This window comes from Temnothorax longispinosus, chromosome 12 (assembly GCF_030848805.1).
Source record: "Temnothorax longispinosus isolate EJ_2023e chromosome 12, Tlon_JGU_v1, whole genome shotgun sequence".
NCBI lineage: Eukaryota > Metazoa > Arthropoda > Insecta > Hymenoptera > Formicidae > Temnothorax > Temnothorax longispinosus.
In genome coordinates, this window is record NC_092369.1 from 8,718,255 (window position 1) to 8,738,392 (window position 20,138).

At 39.8% G+C, this 20,138-nt stretch overlaps 1 protein-coding gene across 4 annotated transcripts in view; it reads right to left on the reverse strand.

The window, feature by feature from the left end:
- Window positions 1-20,138, reverse strand: part of LOC139823356 (uncharacterized) — a 298,137-nt gene that overhangs the window by 197,705 nt on the left and 80,294 nt on the right. The window contains exon 1 of one of the 4 annotated variants that reach the window (XM_071795809.1): window positions 15,639-15,898. The exons of the other annotated variants lie outside the window; for them this stretch is intronic. Within the exon in view, the coding sequence (XP_071651910.1) occupies window positions 15,639-15,746 (108 nt within the window). The 5' untranslated portion in view covers window positions 15,747-15,898. Of the gene's footprint in view, window positions 1-15,638; window positions 15,899-20,138 lie in introns of those variants that run through there. 4 annotated transcript variants of the gene reach the window in all.

Below are 20,138 nucleotides of genomic sequence, written 5' to 3' on the forward strand. Positions count from 1 at the left end.
TTCATGTAAATGAAATAATACTATAAAATATTTCGTCATAGAAAAAATCCGCGCTCTTTGCAGCAGCACGTAATTATTGAATAAGACAAAAAGGTAGCGTTCACAGAGACGGAGATTGCTTCGCGAACGAAATTATTCGCAAACGAGATTGAGAACCGCTGGGCGTCGACAGTCGTCGTAGATATATATATATATATATATTGTATCACATCTCTTAAAAAAAAAAAAAAAAAAAAATGCAGACTGAATGCATCTCTCGGCTCTTAAAGCAACCGTGTACACGCACTTTTGTGAAGTGCGTCGAATGCTGCGCGGAAACAGACGGCTCTGCCGCGGTTGCGGCGACAGCGAAACTAAAGACACGGCGCGGCGGATGGAAGAAACGTAAAATCGCAGAAGGGAGAAATCAAGCTGAAGTTTGGCACGATAGGAGACCTGAAACTTGATTTGTAGCATCCGGCTACTACGTGGATTACGGGAAGCGAGCCACCCCCGTTCTCGCGTCCCCCTCTGTGCTGCGCGACTTGACATTTGTTAATGCGTTTCCGATGCCGGATTACCACCGCACGTCTCCGCCCGATAACCCGTCCCGTTCGCGCCACCCTATCGTAAGAGCGGTCGCTAATTTATGCGCATAATCGGCCGTATTGCGAGGCCGTAAGCCTCGCTCTTCCATGCCAGCCAATAATCCGTCCTGCACGCACGTCCATACCCTATTCTCTTTTACGCGCGACGAAAGCCTGCGAACAAACGCATCTTGCGTTTAAGATCTCCTCTCGATTATTTTTTCAGTCATGATGTATGGGGCACGCATACACATTTACGTTACTAACAAAGTAGATATTAAATTAAAGATTTAAAGTTTATGAAGTTTATATAAAGAGATACTTCTATTTGATTGTTACTTTGTACTTATAATTTATTCTGAAATTGAAGATGTTCATTTTATTCTCGATAAAAAGATGAAGAAATCATATTGACAATTTCTGTAGCGGAATCACTCGTTCGTCGACAAGTTTTATGTAATATAAAAATACGAAAATAATAACTTGTCATCTCTTTCGGAATATATAATTCAATTTAAGTCGATAGAATTTAACTGAAATTCGAAGAAAATGTAATAAAACTCTTGCTCCATTGACACATTTCTATCCAACTAATTTAAAAGTATATGAAAAAAACACGTCCAGTTCATAAAATTATTCTTGCTAATGGAAAAAAAAATATTCAAAAATATGAAACAATAAAAACATCAAAGTTCATTATTTTCTGCGTGTTCCAAGAATACTTATCAAGCTATATATAAAAATGTTCCCACGAGAGAAAACACCTCACGTAAGAATTTACTTTGAACTTATAGGTAGGATGTTATCGGCACATGCACGAAGAGAAGAAGTTTAATGCTTCAATATACCCACTACTCTTTTACGATCCAGCATCTATTTTGCGCGGGAGCCTAACGTTTATGGAAAATAAAAGCTTACTTTTGGCACTTAAACGTGTGAAGGCAAATTCATCGTAAAGGAAAAAGGCTACCATAAAATTAGAATATGATAATTCCCATAAAAGGCGCCATTCCTGTCGGTCATCGGCAGGAAGACCCTTTCCCAGAACGTTGCCGAAGGTGGCCTCGTAAATTTTCAATCGAGTGCCAAATGCATCACGTCGTGATAGAAATCGTTTATCGCTCGTTTCACAAGGAATGTCTCGGATTTGTTTTGGTCGCTCTTTCGCGCTCGCCTTCATATGTTCAAATACAATAAATATCAGAAACGTGGCATTGTGCGATACAAACTGGGCAAGAAGGCTTTAAGAAAGGAAACACAAACTATGGTTAACATTGGTTATATGCATTGAAGAGTGCTAATATATAAATCTTAATATAAAACATTATATATGTATTATAATAATTCTATGGTAACGTATAAATTCGAAAAAGAAAGTATCCTATAATAAATTTCAAGAAATGTATGACAAATATAGATATTATTGTATCAAACTTTATATCTGTAAACGTAATCAGATAAACCTGGGCAGAGAGAGAGAGAAAGAGAGAGAGAGAGAAAGAGAGAGAGAGAGATTCTCTTGTATATAAAATTTCTACATATGTAATAAAAGTCTATTTAAACTTTTCATTGAGCAAATATTTCAGATAAATCGAATCAGAATACTTTCAGTGTTATTATAAATCTTGTAGAGATATTAAAAAATAATAACTTATATTTGATATTTGTGTATATGCCTGGAAGTCACGGTTCATCAGATGGTTCATTTGCAATATAGCCTCAAGCGACTGGTTTTCTTTGTGCGGATTTTAATAATATTTTACATTTAAATATCTCGTTCGAAGTTCTCAAGAAATTCGTTTTCGCTGCGCCTGCGTAATGAAAAGCTGATCTATAACGAGAACAAGAAGTGTCCTGCAAACTATTTCATGATAATGTTCAGTCTCCGTAAGATTATTATAACCAAATTTCTGTTTTAAGAACAGAAATATCATATAAAATTGAATAAAATTATATTTTAAAGATAATTTTTGATTCATTTTGCAATTAAATTTTAACAAAAAAAAATATATATATATGTTTGCTATTATATATCGCAAAGCAGAACGAGAAGCTTTTACATAAGCGAATACCGCTGAGAAGACAATTAATGGCGCAAGGGTTAGGTGTTAACGTACGGCAAAGTGTTTTATAACTTCAAAGCGGCATGCGCCTTGTCTTGTCGCAAGCGCCGCCTCATTTATTCTTCCTTCGAGAACCAATGGCAAAAAAAAAAGGCGAGGACACGGTACGCGTTGCTCTCGTCGAGAAAAGCGAGAAACGCAAATGAACACCGAGGCAGAAGCGGCGCTCGGCGTTGCGCGTTTAGGTTCTCCGCGCCAACACCATCGCCACTTAGGAAGTCGACGCCCCCCTCGTAAACGGGACCTGCCGGGTAATTTATCACTAATAATGGTAAACCGTGTATCGAGTTAAATTTAACGTTGCGTCGGTGTTAATCAATTTTATCAGCAAAGATAAACCAAACTGACGCTTCCTTCCGTCCACGCATTCTACACCATCGCTTTTCGTGATAAATCACGTCAAAAGTCAGCTTGCGTCGCGGTCATCGCCAAGAATAGACGTGAATTCAAGACTTATGGCGGATACGTAACCTCCGGAAAAATTAATTGGAAATGGGGAACATATATCCAAAATACTTAAACTAAGAATAATATTTCAAAGAATTATTTTGCTAATAAAAATTGATTATTTTTAAAATATTATAGACAACAAAAATTTGCTAAAATAAGAGACAAAATCTATACATATTTTCGATTATTTCTCTTAATTCAATATTTTTTTTAAATATTTATACTTGAATATTGTATTAAAATTCATAATGTACTTAAAAAAAATACTTGATTTACATTTTAAATAAACATTTTCTAAACATATAATTTCTATTGTACCTATATTCTTTTCCCATAATAATTATTTTTAAATCTAAGTAAAAATAATAACAAACGATGTTCTAGTATTGTATACCCCGATTCAAGAGCACATTATTATTATAAAAATACTGTTATTAATTATCAATAAGGATCAAACGTACTGATGCTTGTAGAAAAATCTATTAAAAGATAAATCTTAATAAAAAAAAATAAGTAAAAATGGATAAACAGGAAATGCAATAATATGTGAATAATCTGGATCCATATTGAAAATAACCATACATCAATTTTAAATGGTGACTCTTTTATAAAATATACGGAAATTGAGAACGATGTCAAACTCGCTTTCCGATACTCTGATTTTAGGTATATCCATACTTTCTGTTATTTCAAGATATATGATATCTGACACAATGACATTTCAGAATAATCTATTTTCTCTGTATGCTGTTCTATTTTTCAGATTTAAAGAACATATTATGGAATTTTGCATATCTGAGATGAATGTTATCAATAAGTAGTCGCTATACATGTGCGAGCATAAATATAAAATAGCTATTGATTAATGTGACCCGTAATTTGTATTGTTTTAAAAACATTCAAACTTGCTTGAATTTTTTACGTGCGATAATTATATTTTCACGAAGTGCAATTACATTATAAAATGTTAAATCAGATAACTATTTACATTATATCCTATTTAAAATTAATAATAAATACTTATCTTTATCGCAAATAGTTTCTAATTAATAATCTCAATGTAATTAATAATTTAAATATCCAATTATAAATTATAGCTTTCAAATTTTGACGAATTCCGAAGATAAAAGAATTAACACAGAGAGAGAATTTAAATATTTCCTGAATATCATGAATTTCCTACATTCATGGAACGCCGCAGAACTACATATCTTTTACGATACGTGATGCCGCATGTGCAATCGGAAATTTGCCACCTCCGTGTATTTCTATAAATATTTACACGCGGTATAAATGCAGTTTATTCATTGTGGGGCGAATTTGCCGATAAATAAAATCACGCTTCGGTCGAGTGAGCTCGCCGTTGACGCGAGAAATGTCTCTATACAACGTAACCCGCTTTTTAACGGCCCTTAAACACGAATGGCTGAACTGCGCGGACGACGATGAAAGACAACGCATCCGGCGACGAGATAAATCCCGGCTAATAATTCGGCAATTAGACACCGGTCGAGCGGATAACAAGTTGGTCCGGTAGAGTTCATCGAGACCAAACGAGTCGTGCGAAAGGGTGTAACGGTGAAGTGTCTCGTAAAGCGGCGAACGCTATCGAGCGACGAAGTCGATATCCCCGATTGGAGCAAGGCGATAAAACGATCGTGATGGTCCCAGGAGTCTTCCTCGTCATCTGTCCTTCTCTCTGTACTCGCCTGCTCTCGTGATACTCGTTCTTCCTCGCTTTTCTCCAGTTTATCGTTTTTTTATTTCAATCTCGCGCAGTTTTCCATCGCATTCACATTTAGTATCATCTTTCTCATCAGGCCATCCCGACAGGAGAGACCCCATCTCCTCTTAGTTTGTGAACCCCTTCGCCAACCTCCTCACCCACGTCGGCGCTCGCGGAGCATTAGCGCGATCTTGTTTGTCTTTATTACTTAAACCGCCTATAGGCACGTCTTCGATGTACTCGGCAGAAGATGCATGCAGCTCGTAGCTTCGGCGATGATTGTCAAGAGGATTGCGGGGAGAAAGTCAAGAGGGGAAAACACGCACGCGTGGATTGCGATTCGACGCTGTGCGTCTATTACACCGTGACGTAATGTTTGCTCTGCAAACACAAGTCGGGCCTCGCGAATTTGAATTCAATTTCGACTCTGTCGTAAAACGAGCGCCTCCAGGTATCCGTCTTGAGACACCCGTACGCCTTGAAAACGTCGTGCAAGTCTCAAGAAATCCTCCCAGAGCTCGAGAAGTAATACAAAAAAAAATAATTTTTATAATTAATCATTGAAATTATATGAAAATATCGTAAATCTTTTAAAAGACGTCTCATCTAAAGCGCGAGATGTTACGCCGAGTTTCACAGATATCGCCCTTAGGAGAAAAAATCGAATATTTTCATTCCATTTCCGACAAAACAAAAGAAAAATAGAAAATGAAAAATTGTGTTTTTCGACGGCGATGCACCTTTCGCATTTGCCATTTTAACGTGTGAAACAGAAATAAATCACAAGATATTTAAGTCACTGACGTTCACAAACAGTAGTGAGAGAAATTGCGCGATCTTTGTGAGAGAGTATAGTCATGCCAGATTCACGTTCGTTCAAACATACCGAAAAGATAAAATCGGACCTTCAATAAAAATAAAAATAAATTTATCAGCAGACAGACGTGGCAATGTTTTTCCTCGACAAGGTTTCTCGCCGAATGTCAAAAGCGATTAAATAATAACCAACCTTTTTCAATTTTAGCTTGATCGTAAAGAGCGTAAAGAGCATGGTTGAACAGAGACGCGCGCTAGAAGTATACGTTCCAATGTGGTGAATACAGGTTGCGTCGTTCAAAGGGAACACGGTACGCGATGCCGCACGTGACTTCCGCGTATTAAGCTACAACGGCTACGAGCGAAATCTGTCCGTGACGGCTACGTCGGCGATTGCCATTTATCCACGCGAAAGAGCATAATGCCCGTATCCCACTAGCGATTGGCGATTGCGTCTATAACCTTTGCGTTTACGTCTCTTGACCAATCAGAAAAATAACTGCTGGCGATTGCGATTCGCGATTTCCGTTCTGATTGGTCAAAAGACGTAAACGCAATCGCCAATCGCTACTGTGATACGAGCATAACTGCTTTTCACTGATCAAAACGCTCAGCGCGCGGGCGGGCGCGCGTATCCTTCCGAGATATACACACGCGAAATGTTATGACCGTACAATGCACCACATCTCGGCCGTCCTCTCGAATGGCGCATAAAATATCAAATGCAAACGGTATCGATAGCAAAAGCAAGCGAGACGGGGAAGCCACGAGATACGGAAAGTTCAGAAACGCGTGCGGTAATTAATACCGTTTCCGGAGCGAGAGCCGAAAGGGGACGATACAATGAATTTCAGAGTGTACAAAGTCAAGCCAGTATATCAATCGTATTGCAAGCGAACATCGGTTATCAGTCACGCTTCTCCCAATTGTACTCTTTCCGCCGGAATGCAATTATATCGCGTATTATATCTTTGAAACGACGTTGAAGAAGGGACGAAACAATCGACAGCTCAAAAAACGGAAACTTTAACATATATTGCACCTCTTCGCCGAGATATAAATGAATTTCGGTTTTAACATATTTATTGCGATAACTATTCGCGAAATATGAGATATCTATTCGCGAAAATATTGGAAATATAATTTTATAGATATCAGAATATTACATTTTACTGACACCGTTTGGTTTTCTTGAAAAAGATAATATGAATGATAGTATTATTATATAGCATTTATACAAGCTATATATTTTTTACATTACATGAAAGGAAAAAAACGAAATGGGGCGAAGAGTGTCGTTTCGTTTTGCGCGCTCGGAGAGATATTACCCGATCGAATGGGATGGCACCCCGACATTATCACGCAATTGTGCGAATTCCATCGAACGCGAAGTTCTCGCAGAACATCATTGAGTTTCTGCTAGGAACCCCTCGAGATTCGAACCTACAAAAGAACCGATAAAAAGGGAGGTGGATTCGGCACTTTTGCTGACTGGCGGGAGAACGCCACATCGGATTGATTCTATAGTTTATTATTGATTAATGATTTGTATAATTTTGTGTTTCAGGTAAGTAGAAATGTCTTCAATTCCCGTGGAAATATCTCGCGCTGAGTAAATCGAGAGAATCGAGAGATTGTCGAACTTTGATCATCACCTTCCGCGGAACCAGGGGAGAAACGGATCGACCGAGAGGACAGGAAGGGGTAGGAACGCTTTTTACGTCGCGGAGAATTCTACGGGGATGTCATTCGCCAGCGCTCCGAGAAGCGTCGTAATAATCGTAAACGCCATTCCGAGATTGCCGTTTCGCAGCTGTAACGCGCGCGCTTGAACTTCTCGCAGCTGCAGCCTGCATCCGGCAATCCAGGTGATACCGTCCCGGGGCCGCTCTCGTAATTTCAGTCTTATTGTCCCACTTTCGCAATTAGCAATGGTTACGGGACCGTCGCTCTCGCTATCAACAGGTTACGCGCCGTCAGTCTTCCTCGGCGAGTCCTTAATAAAAACGGTTCTCGTGCACTCTCTTCTCGTCTCTATTTTTTCCAGGTTCGCACCCCTATTGCCATCCGGTCTGCGTCTCTCTTGCTTTATCTCATTTTACCTTCGCTTCGTCTTCTTTAACTCTATTTCACGTGACACGTACGCAACTATGCTGTACCTGCCGTTATTTGTAGTTGTCTTTCTTTCTCTTTCTCGATTCTTCTTTCATATTCTGTTGCAAGTGTGTAGGCACCTTTATATATTACATTGTAACATCCGAGTGCAATAAATTTTAAAACCTTGTAAAAGTAATTGAGATGTAATAAGAGAAAGTGAAATATGAATCGGTTTAAGTAGTTTTGATAATGCGAGAGAGAAAGAGAGAGAGGGGGGGGGGGATGTCATTTACCTTACGATTATTGCTAATGCTTTTTAAAATGTTATGCTCTCTTCCAATTATTCCATTAAGATATTTTTCTTTTAGTTCAAATTCAATCTTTAGAATGAGAGTTCATCAAGTATTATCCGTGATTTTAGATTTTATCAATATCCTATGTTACGAAATCTATTCGAGTGAATCTTCTAACACTTGAATCGATATGACAATCGCCTTCGCGAATAATTATATTCTTAATTCTCTTTTATATATCGATTTCATTTTCTCTTACAAGTGGAACGCTGCGACAAACCCGCTATGTTCGTGTCATATGTAATGAGATTCATATGTAATGCGTGCAATGTATAATACATATGTATAATAAATAGCATAAAAATGCTGAAAATGAGTGTATACATATTATAGAAAATAAGGCCGGTATTCATAGTTATTTAACATTGTCTTAAGTTCAATCTTAAGATGTCATGAACCAATCACAGAGCCGTATTAGCGTTTAAAGACATTACTTAAGACGATCTTGAAGACTATGAATACCGGCCTAAGTTTTTCTTAACAGTTTTATTGATTTTATAGTTTATTATTGATTAATAATATAATTTGTATAATTTTGTGTTTCAGATAAGTAGAAATGTCTTTAATTCCCGTGGAAATATCTCGCGCCGAAGTAAACCGAGAGATTGTCGGACTTTAATCATCACCCGTGAACGTACGGGCAGAAAGTGAATCCTTGCAAAGCCTCGAGGGCCAAACTACGCATTCTCAAACTGGAAACTTGACGACTGCTTAAATCAATAACGGGGTAACGATCGTTACATTGAAAATTCAAGCGAAATAGTTGCGACGGTACGTATCCACGGCAGAAGCGCGCAATTCCGCTTAATTCGTAGTCAAGTTTCCGCATGGCTATTAAATATATACGGAACAATTCTTTTTTACATTCATAATGGATTCAACTGGAACTAGCGTTCGCTCCGACGACATGCCATTAGTAACGAAATTGTACCAAGTACAAATATCTTTCAACCCTCCCGAGAGCGGAGTGTTGCGCGTTAATTGGCAAGGTCCGACGTCGAGGATGAATGTGCGCGACCCTCGCGTACTTCCTCGAGACTGGGGTCAGTGCCGAGGGGTTCGGTGGATGATGATCGAGAGATAGACAAACTGTACTGGACAGCGCACGTTCGTGTGACCCTCGATGCATTCGCACGCGTATGCGTCGGACACATATTTCCCATGTGGCTCGAGCACATTCCCTTAGTTATGTTTGCTGTCGACATGTCGCCGAGTTTTTCGTGCGCGAAATTTTAAGGCAAACTGCAAATCGCAATGCCAGATGATATGGGTCACCATTGCATGCATTAGATTAACGTGACGATATAGAAGTGTATAATACAGATGCAACGTATATTCTTTTTAAATCAAAATAGTACAAAGGAAAAAAGAAGTCTGTGGATATAATTTCGAATTTTTAAATTTCTGAATTTGACTAACAACTTAATATTATGCCATTTGTTAAAAAATAGAGTTTACATATTTCATATATGTATATGTATTAACATAAAAGGTATCAATAAGATGTAAAAAAAACTCATCTCATCGAAAGATATGTGTACCTATAGATAATTATTATTAAAATATGCTCTCATGTAGCTAATAAAATAGAGCATCATAATAATGAAAATTATTATATTAATTAAATACAAGCAATAACTGGCCACTATAAACTACATTAAAAAGTTTATATTCAGTGCTTTTAAAATAGCACTGATAATAATTTAACACTCTACACTGCAAAATTGAATGTGCTCGAAGTATTGATTAATAACTTTCATTTAGTCCTATTGCAGTATATCAAATTTGTCTCGAATCGCTAAAACCGTTTTCTAGCTGGCAGAAAACTCATTTATTCACAAAATAAATTAAGAGTGAAGCTGCTAGTAAAATTCTGTAAAATTTAGAGTTCTCAATTAAAAAAGATAATTGTGCAAGTATCATTTTAAAAAACCTACTAAGATCAGATTTTTAATCGAATATTCTCTGTTTAATTATAATGTTTCGATTCTTCAACATTCCCTGACTCCAATTTAATTACCCTATGTTTAATGAATTACGTTGATCCAAGTACGAAAAACAGCTCGAGAGAGGAAAGAGATACAAAAAGGAACGGTGAGGTAAATTAGCTAGTGTACACGTGGAGGACGCGGAAAAGGGCAGGAAGAGACAGACAGAAATCGTGAAAACGAAACGGCAGCGTGTTTCCGATGTTCCAATTACTTTTACTCGTGCAACCCCCGATGACGAGATTGGGCCGTGCGCGCAAAGTTAACCCACTTTATTCCCGGGGCAGGAGGGAGCAAAACGGGGACGCGCGCAGTGGAAATTCGCTTTTCCGGCCGACCCCTTTCCCCTCGAATCGTTATACGCCGACAGGTATGTACACCCGGCTTCGAAATAACGGTCGAAACTAGGGAGGAAGTGAGAGAGACGGAGAGAGTGAACGAGAGAGAGAGAAAGCATTGCCGTGTGCAGATAGGCATTGCGCGAGGTGACGCGAGGCGACGGTGCCTGGCATAATTATTATCGATCACGAATTACGCCGCCTGCGGGAGCACAGCGGTCTCTCCGGTCTCGCGGTGCCAATCTGCCGGAATATTCATTACCGCGAGAGCTAATCTCCGTCGTAATTATCATCAGCCCGCGCTCGAGACTTGGCGCTATCGCCTCGAAATTTTCCAGGTTACTGCGGAACGAAAGTTTCGGGCGCAAATGTTTGCGCGATCGTCAGTCGTCGAGGATGATGATTTGCCAGAGTGTGGAGTTCTGCAATACGGATCATATTGAGCTCCGGAATGCTGTATTTAAGAACGACGCGATATATTTATAATTTGTATTTGCTGGTAATCAAAATATTCAGCCGTGACCGTCAATGAGTGTGTCGCAATGTAAAATTTATCTTCAAGATTCTATACAAATTATTGTAATAATACCATCAAATAATAACATTCGTGTTTTAAAAAAATGTGCGAATTATATCTTACTCTCTCTCTGTCAACTTACAATTACTATTATCATGATATACGACGGAAAAAACGCGTCGCACCTGTATCTAAGGGCCCGGCTACATCTATCGTAATGTTCACCGTAAGCTTGTCGTAACGGTCGTAACGCTCGTCGTAATCGCTATCGTAAGCTCATCGTATGAGTTGATTCAGCTTGAACTCTTTACAATTACGACGCTTGTCTGGCGTTACAACATAATCTAACCTGTCAGCTTTTTCGACGTGCGAAGAAAAATGTGTTTATAGATAAATTGGCATAGATATACGGTTTACGACGACTTCATTGCTTACGACCACGATCAAAGCGTTACGATAGATGTAGCCGGGCCCTAAGATTTCCGATTTACTCTCTCAAACTGTTACCACGTTACAGTCGAAATCTGTTGTTGCAAACTTGCAACAAAATGAAAAAGCTATTTCGCCCGCCGCTTTCTTTCTCGTCTTCGCGGTACTCCGCGGTACTCCGGACTCGTAAAGCGTCACAGTTTATTAAGTAATTAAATCATTCGTGCCACTGGCGTAGCGCAAATTAACTTTCTTACGGGTAAATGAAACTTGTTTAAAAACTTTCGAGAGAATAATGAAGATTCTTGTTTGGCCGAACGTATCTATCCGGGGAGAGCGCTCTTGCGAGACAAGAACAAATAACCAGCCGTGGAGGAAAGGTCGTATTACAGTTGGGGGTGAAGTATCTCTTTTATAACGCGGCTCCCTTGATTAATTTCAAGGATCGTAATTAACTCGCAGGAGCGCGTCGAGTGAGAGGGAGACAGGGACTATCGAGCTCTCGTACATCAGGGCCTCCTCAAATCTGAATGTACAATTTGTCGAATTAAATCTAAATATATAATACGTGTCGGAACACCTGTTACACATATATACATATCGCGAGCGAGCGTTGGCAGATTTTCACGTAACAGTTGACGGTTCCCAACGCAGTAAAAAATTGGCGTAGCGAGTCGGGGAAACCTTATGGAAATGCGATAACAGTAACTGCTAATTTCCGAACGAAACTTTGGAACCGTTTCCTAGCCAAAGAACGCGTCGATAATAATTTTAAAAGTTCTTTAAACGTCCAATTAAACTTTTAATTACCCCATGATAATTAATAGGAATTTACTTTCGAAGTGACTAGTAAGATTATTAGAGGCTGCGCCGCCGTTAATTTTTAATTAAAGATGAACTTCAATCGTCCTGTTTCGTCGCCTAATTTTCATTTCACGGTGCAATTTTGGAAAAGGTTGTAATTTCACCGGTTATCCATTTAATGTGGGAATACAATTTTCGCGTTATTTATTTACGACTGCAGAAATACCGCGTGTGTACCTTGCTAAATACTGCGATTAATTCGCGCATGTATTAATTGCCGCCTCGTATGATTATCGTTTCGGATAATCGGTGTTCAAATGAACGGGAATTTAGTACGCTTGCAAATGCGTTTCGCAGAGGATTTTTATTTATTACGTAAATAGCGTGATACGCGCTGCAAACTACGATCGCGTGGTCGGAACGATTATCAACAAAAACCGTCGTAGAAAATTCAAATTCTCTTTTCAAAAATTTAAATGTATTATCAATATCGAATTGTACAAATTGTTGCATGTTATAAAATGTATTTAAAGTTACAAAATAGTTTTACCTATAAATGTATTATAAAGCTTTGAAAAACTGATTACCGACTAAATTTACTTTCAACATATAAAAATATTAGCATCGGTTGTACACGGGTAGAATGGAAGAAAAAGTAAAAGGATGAGATCCGCTGGCGAAGAGTAACGGCATACCTCTAATTAGCACGGGCTTGCGATAGCTGGTGATTTAAATCGGCAAAGAGGAACCGCTCCTTGGGTGATCCTTCCGAGAGGTGCTCGCTCGTTACGAACTAATGTTGATACATCGACACCAGCGCGAAGGGAGAGAAAGAGGATCATTTCGTGGCTCGGTCGATCAGTCACGAGGAGCTACACCGTCTAATTAAGCTCGCGTTAAAATCCCAACAGTAATCAAGCCGAGGAGTCATTTGTCAGCGCCGCGCCGGATAGGAATCGGCCAATGAGATTATATTCCCGGGCTCGACTCTTATTCCATCGCGCCAAAAACACGGTTTGATATTGACTTTATGCGAGCGAGCGTGGAACTACCGAGCTCGTCGAGATTAATGCCCGTCGGTATTTACACACAAATACGGTGGATAAAGTGCTTCAAAACTCGGAGACACTACATTTGTTTCAATTAGGCTATTTTTTACCCTTCGTAGCATGTGACGCAATTAACTTGGGCATATTGACGTGACTTAAGATATAATTACTGTAAACGTATTGTTGTTTTAATTAGTTGTCTACTAACATTACCTGCATGCACATGATTTGTAAATAGTTTATTACCTCATATATATCTTACGTCTAACAAGACTGAGCAGTAATAGCTATTGCAATTCATTATTTCTATTTAAAAATCGTACTTCAGATCTATATTATTAAAAGAAAAATAGTTTCATTCTCGCTGCTCCATTATTTGTCACATTAATACTTCGTTAAATGCAAAGTTAAGTCAATATTATTCTACTTCGCGTCCTAAAATACGGTTGTAATAGGGCTATAAAGTATATACTAAAAGCTTGTGGTTGTAACATCGATAATGAAGAAAATAATTTAGGTGGATATAACTAAAAGGCAAGATATAAATAAAAATTTTAAAAATAAATTATTTTCACCAACAAAAACCTCAAAATTTTGTTGCACAAATATCGCTGAAAAATTAAATGCTGAAACTATGTACTGCTCTTCATCGATCTTGGAATACATTTTTAAATCATGTTTTCGTTTATTCTCACTATTATTTAAATAATATTTTAATTCATTTTTGTTCCAAATTTTAGTCATGCAATAATTATACAATTGCATGTGAAATAAACGTTTAATCTATACGTAAAATGTACATATACAATACGTATATCAATTTTCGGGTTGCTTTGAACGAAACTGCTCTTCCACCTTAATCGTTGCAAGCGAGAACGGGTTTGATGAAACATTAATCGCGAAGTCCCGATTCAGTTCGAGAGGACCCGTGAATCCCTATGTTAGACGTCTACGTTAAAAGGAAATATGAAAGGGTGAAAAGGCAAAAAGAGCGAATACCCCCTATTTTTTCGGTCCATAGAATCGATCGAGTGGGGAAGAGGCATCAGCCGGAAAGTTAACCGAAAGTTCTCGCCTCGCGTGGAAACGGGACTCGCTGGAGTGGGAAGGACGAGTCGTTAATTTCGTCATTCGTTGCGTCCCGCGGGCACCCCGTCGTTGTTCCTCAAGGTTTACAGGCCCTAACTTTTCGTCCTTAACTCGTTAATTAAGGACGAAAGCGTGACGGCGGCGCGGGGCGGCGCGGCATCGGGGTCGAAGAAGCGAAGTTTTAATAACATTACCGTAATAATACCGTCGGTCCCGCTCCTCCTCGTAGCGTGGCCTAAATTATCAAAGGATCTTCCCACCTCTCGTTTCCCCGCCTTGCCACTTCCATTCGCTCGCTTTCTCCATTGCGCGACGAACTTCCCGATGCTTTACAATCCGCACGGAATGGAGTTTAATATACCCTTCGATTTCACGAAACCTAGCTCCAATGATGACCGACCGGCATCATATTTGGCTTTGGCACACGAAAATCGAAAATGAGAGAGGCAAAAATAAAAATCGAGAGTGAAGAAGGGGCGGGAGAGAGATAGAGAAATATCATTTGGTCTATGTACTTGAACCGAGTCATCAAACATCAAGAAATGTTATTCTTAGTTACACACGTATTTATATGTCAATATAGAGAACAAAAAATGAGTCAGTATAACGGCACTCATAAACGAGGCTCATTATGACATATTATATCAAACATATATATATATATATTATATATATATATATATATATATATATATATATATATATTAATCTTGAAGCTCATAATTTCATAGAGAATGTTTCAATATTCCAGGAATTTTATAAAGACTATAAAATTAAATAACAGAATTTACGCGATTCACGATTCGAGAAAACGAGATTAAATTTTCTCACAGCTAATGGAACAGCTATATGTATATGTTTTAAAATTAAATTTATATTGACAACTGTATCTTGTATTTTTTGTGTATAATAATATATATATATATATATATATTCTTCAGCTTCAAGATTAATGTTATCACATGTTAAAGATTAACAGTATATAACGTATGTAGGAATACGTGGAAAAAATTTTGATTACCCTATATTTGGCGTACTGTTTTAATTCATAAGAACGTCGGAGCTCCAAAATTTCAAATCAAACTATTTAAATATTATTTGCATATTGGGGAGCAATCAGAACGATTATTTTGCAAAGATGAATCATTAAATGATCTCTGTAAACTTGGTTATAAAATAGACTTGATAAAATCATGTTCCATCTCTTGATAGAAAAACATGATAAAGTCGATGACATAAGTTTCCGATATGTGCGCATCGCTTTCCCCGAATGTAAGAAATGATTTCACTCACCGGTCGACGCGCCGTCATTGTCACGTCGCCGACTGCTCTATTGTTTCGGACGTTCATTCTCTCCCCGGATGCGAATCGAAATAATGCGACGCGATAATCACCCGCCATTTCGTGCAGCTCTCGATGCTCGGCTGTCGGTCCGTCGCTTCCCGTCTTGACTCCGTTTCACTCTGTTTCTTCGCACACACACCACACGACCGATCGCGAGAACGCGTAGCGCGATCCGACACACTCAGAACGAAAGATTCGGATAGAACGTCATGAAACGCGGAGATCGCGATCCAATGGTTCCCTTTTGCGCACTCGGAACAACAGAATAACAGATTCAGATAGAACGCCATGAAACGCGGAGATCGCGAACGCTGCCTCGCACGCACGGTTACTATCAACGTTTGTTGGACGCAAGTTCACGAAAGATCACTCCTCGATCTTCGGTCCGTCGCTTTCTGTCCTGACGCCGTTACTCTCATTGTCACTCCAGTTCTTCGAACACACGTCACACGCATCGCGTAAAAAAAAACGCAGATCGCGTACCGCGATCCGACGACGCCATTTGCACGACACACTCTGAACGAAAGATTCGAACAGGACGCCACGAAACGCGGAGATCGCGAACCTTCCATCTGATCTCGCGTCCTGCCTTCGCACACACGGTTAACGCTAACGTTCATTAGACGCAAGTTTACGAAAGACATGTAAATGAATAATGATAACCGCACGGAAGAAACTTTCGGGACGCGCGGGTTAAGATCGTCGCGCGACGAGGGAAACTCAGCGATGCCGGGTAGTACGCGGCCACGGAGGGGAATGAGGGGATACTCGTACGAGTGAGCAGCCAATTAGCGCGGGGCACTGTGTGCACACGAATGCTCTTCTTTTGAGCGAGCCTCCCCCCGCCCCCCCATCTCGTTTCGACCGAGCCGCATCGCTATTTTGTTATCACTAACGAATTAAATCGCCGTATGCCGAAATGCGACCTACTTTACATCTGATGTTTCTCTCGTAGTCATTTATCAAAAACACGGTAGAAAGTAATAGACGGTCACCGTTCGATTCGACAATCCTGACACTCGATATACGCGATATTCACTTTCACAGAAAAGACGCGCGATCGCGGAGAGAAAATACATCCTCGCGCCCGTGTCTCCGCGATAGAACTGAAATGCAATGCGGAAATAATAGAAGGAGAAAAATTGGAGGAAGGGGAAATGGTGGGGAGATTTCGAAACGAGCGTCTAGTGCCTATCTCGAGAAAAAAGTAACCGAAACACGTGTGCGAAACACGTGTGCGAGACTCGAGCACGGCTTTCGAGATCCAAACGAAAAAAAAAAACCTAATCGCTTCTGCAAAAAACAAGCGCGACATGCCGAACGTCAACGTCACCGACGAATTTCGAAGAACTGAATGTAAAAGACGCCGGATCGCGGTGCAATAAATTATTTCATCTAATTTCGCTGTCACCGCGATAAAACTAAATTACTTGACCGAATTTAAAAAATTGGAAACACATGGCTCGCCGCCGACGCCGCGATGTGCGGTGTCTTAAAAAAAAAAAAAAAAAAAAAGAAAGTAGCCGCGACGTAGCCGAAACACGGGCGCGACTCGAGCACGGCTTTCGAGATTCTAATCTTTATTATAAGAATAAAACCGAGAAAAACAAATTGCTTCGGACAAGCGACGAACGCTGCAAAAGACAAGCCGAACGCCGACGTCGCCGACGAATTTCGAAGAACTGAATGTTTAAAGACGCCGAATCGCGAGGCAATAAATTATTTCATCTATAATTTCGCTGTGTCACCGCGATATAACTAAATTACTTTACCGAATTCGGAAAATTGGAAACACATGGCTCGCTGCCGCTGTCTAAAAAAAAAAAAAAAAAATAGCCGCGACGTAGCCGAAACACGGGTGTGACTCGAGTACGGCTTTTGAGAGATTCTAATCTTTATTATAAAGATAAAACAAAAAAAAACAAAAAATTGCTTTGGACAAGCGACGAACGCTGCAAAAGACAAGCGCGGTACGCCGAGCGCGACGGTTCCATGTAGCTGAATGTAAAAAACGCCGGATCGCGGGGCAATAAATTATCTCGTCTAGTTTCGCTGTCACCGCGATACAACTAAATCACTTACCGAATTTCTAAACGTAGGTAATAGGAAGGCTCGCCATCGGCGAGTGCGGCGACGCGTGCCTTCCGAAAAAAAAGAAAGAGATTACTGCGACGTAGACAAAACACATGCGATGCTCGAGGAATCATTTTCGAATTAGCAATATGACAAACGCAATATATTTCGAAGAACTGAAAGAATTCGAAGAATAGAAAACGACGTGAAATCGCGGAGCACAACTCTTTGCACAACTGTCTTTTAAAAAAGAAGAATCGAACACATTGTTTCTAAAATCGTAATCAATCTTTATAATAAAGTATATAAATCAATTTCGAGAGAATAGAGTGAGACGCTCTATTCTCGCGTGATAGAACTGTTTCGCAGATAGAATCCGGGAAAGAAAGTTTTCGAACGCGTTTAAATGAGACTCGAACGTGAACGTAGTACACGACACCCTTTTCGGCGGAGAGAGTTACGCGTGCTCCAGAACCAACGTGTGCACGCTCGGTTGGATATCAGATCGAAAGTTCGTGTCTCTCCTATTTTCCGCGAGAATTTTCGGCGTAGCGCCTGCCTGCGAAATCCTAGGAGATTTCGGAGGCGGGGTTACGGAGCACCGGCTACCTCGAGCGGAAAATTCGACACGGTTGCTCGATCAAGCGAGTCGGCCGTAGACGATTAGGGGAAGCTCCCAGAGGCGAACTCTAAGGGCAATCAAGCTCTCCGCGATATGCCTTCTATTATGCGTTCCAATCCGCGTCGCGGCCCGTTTAAACAGGATTTTCCCCGAAAGCGATCCTTGGAAATGCCCGGCATTAACGCTGGATTTATAGGTCAATGAGCGCTGAATGCGAAAGTGATATTCTAACGCTATGAGACGTTGTAAAATTTAATTATGATGAATCGTCACTTCACTGAATAATGATTATGTCTCGATTGACTAGATTAGAATCACGGTCAACAAATCTGTTTTTATACGTAAGTTGTTGAAAGTTGAAAGCGGTAGTTTTGTTACGACTTAATCAACATTTCTTAATATTTTGTATTCTAAATAGAGCGTTAACTGAAACGTAACATTAATGTTTTTTTTTTTTTGCAACGTGAAATTTCTTCTCTCCTACGAGCTTTGCTGTAACTGCACAAAAGCATTCGGTTTTTGTTATGTACGGAACATAAATTAAGTTTGCACATGACGTAATCTTCTTTCAGTGTAAAACTTTGCGAAAGATCTGCACTTTGTTTGCTTTCCGTTTCCAATCTTTCCCCCTCTGTGACATTTCTATTTTTATTAAGAAAAACCGCGTTTCTCACCGTCCAACGATAACAGCACACAGATTAACATTCTTTTTAGTTTCTCGAGACTTGATGACACAGTTGAAGAAAGTACGGACATAACTTGGCGCGAAAAGTTTTCTCGCGACGATCGCGCTGTCTCCGATGCAGTGCAAGGAGAACAAATTATCCCGCGGACGCACGTTGACAGGTCTGCAGCCAGGATCTCTCCGGGAGATAACGGAGCGAGAATCAACGAAGTAAGAAATGACCGTGCCAAGTCGCTCGACTCGACATTGCGGTCGAGAGAATTAGGCGAGTTTATTACTAGGAAGGGAACTTGCCGTGAGATAGTGAGAGCGGGTTTCGTTATCGCGGATTTGTGCAACGAGGTGACACACGTTTCACCCAGCTTTATCCATTTCTTCGTCACTATTCTCTTTTCGTCCGGTTTGCGATAGAATATTGCCAATTTAAAGAGATATGATCTTTTTGTAACTATATGGTAATGTACAATACAGTACACAATGATACAATAGATTTTAACATTATAACAGGCCTGTCTTTATATTGATCTTTTATGCTATTGCTTTTAATATATACAATTTTGATAAAAATGCATAATATTAATAAGCCAAAAAACTGACATATGTAATTAAAACGTACATTATTATATCCATCACAATGTGGCTCGCAATGATGGGTCATTCACACTTTCGTTTAACGTCTCTTTGAACGGTTAACAAGTCGAGAAAGAAGGAAAACGATCGTGGCAAAGAATGCGAAGAAGAATGGCGAACAACGGAGGGGAAGAGATAGAGCGAGAGAGAGAGAGAGAGAGCCAAGTATAACATTGCGAGAAGCAGGAGTCGTAAAACTATTCAAGACTCATTGCCGTCGCGTCGCCGGCGCGGCGCGGCGTCTTCGAACTCCGAAACTACTCTTCATGACCGACAGAAACACTTACACGTGCAATTCGCGGATCCTCATTGGGACGACAGTGACTCGCAGAAATCAGTTGAGCGCAACCATGAGACGGACTTTCGCGTTACAATGAGCGAATTTGGTGTGTGTGAAGCTAGCTCTCATTGTATCTTGTCAGATTTTGTGAGATCTATA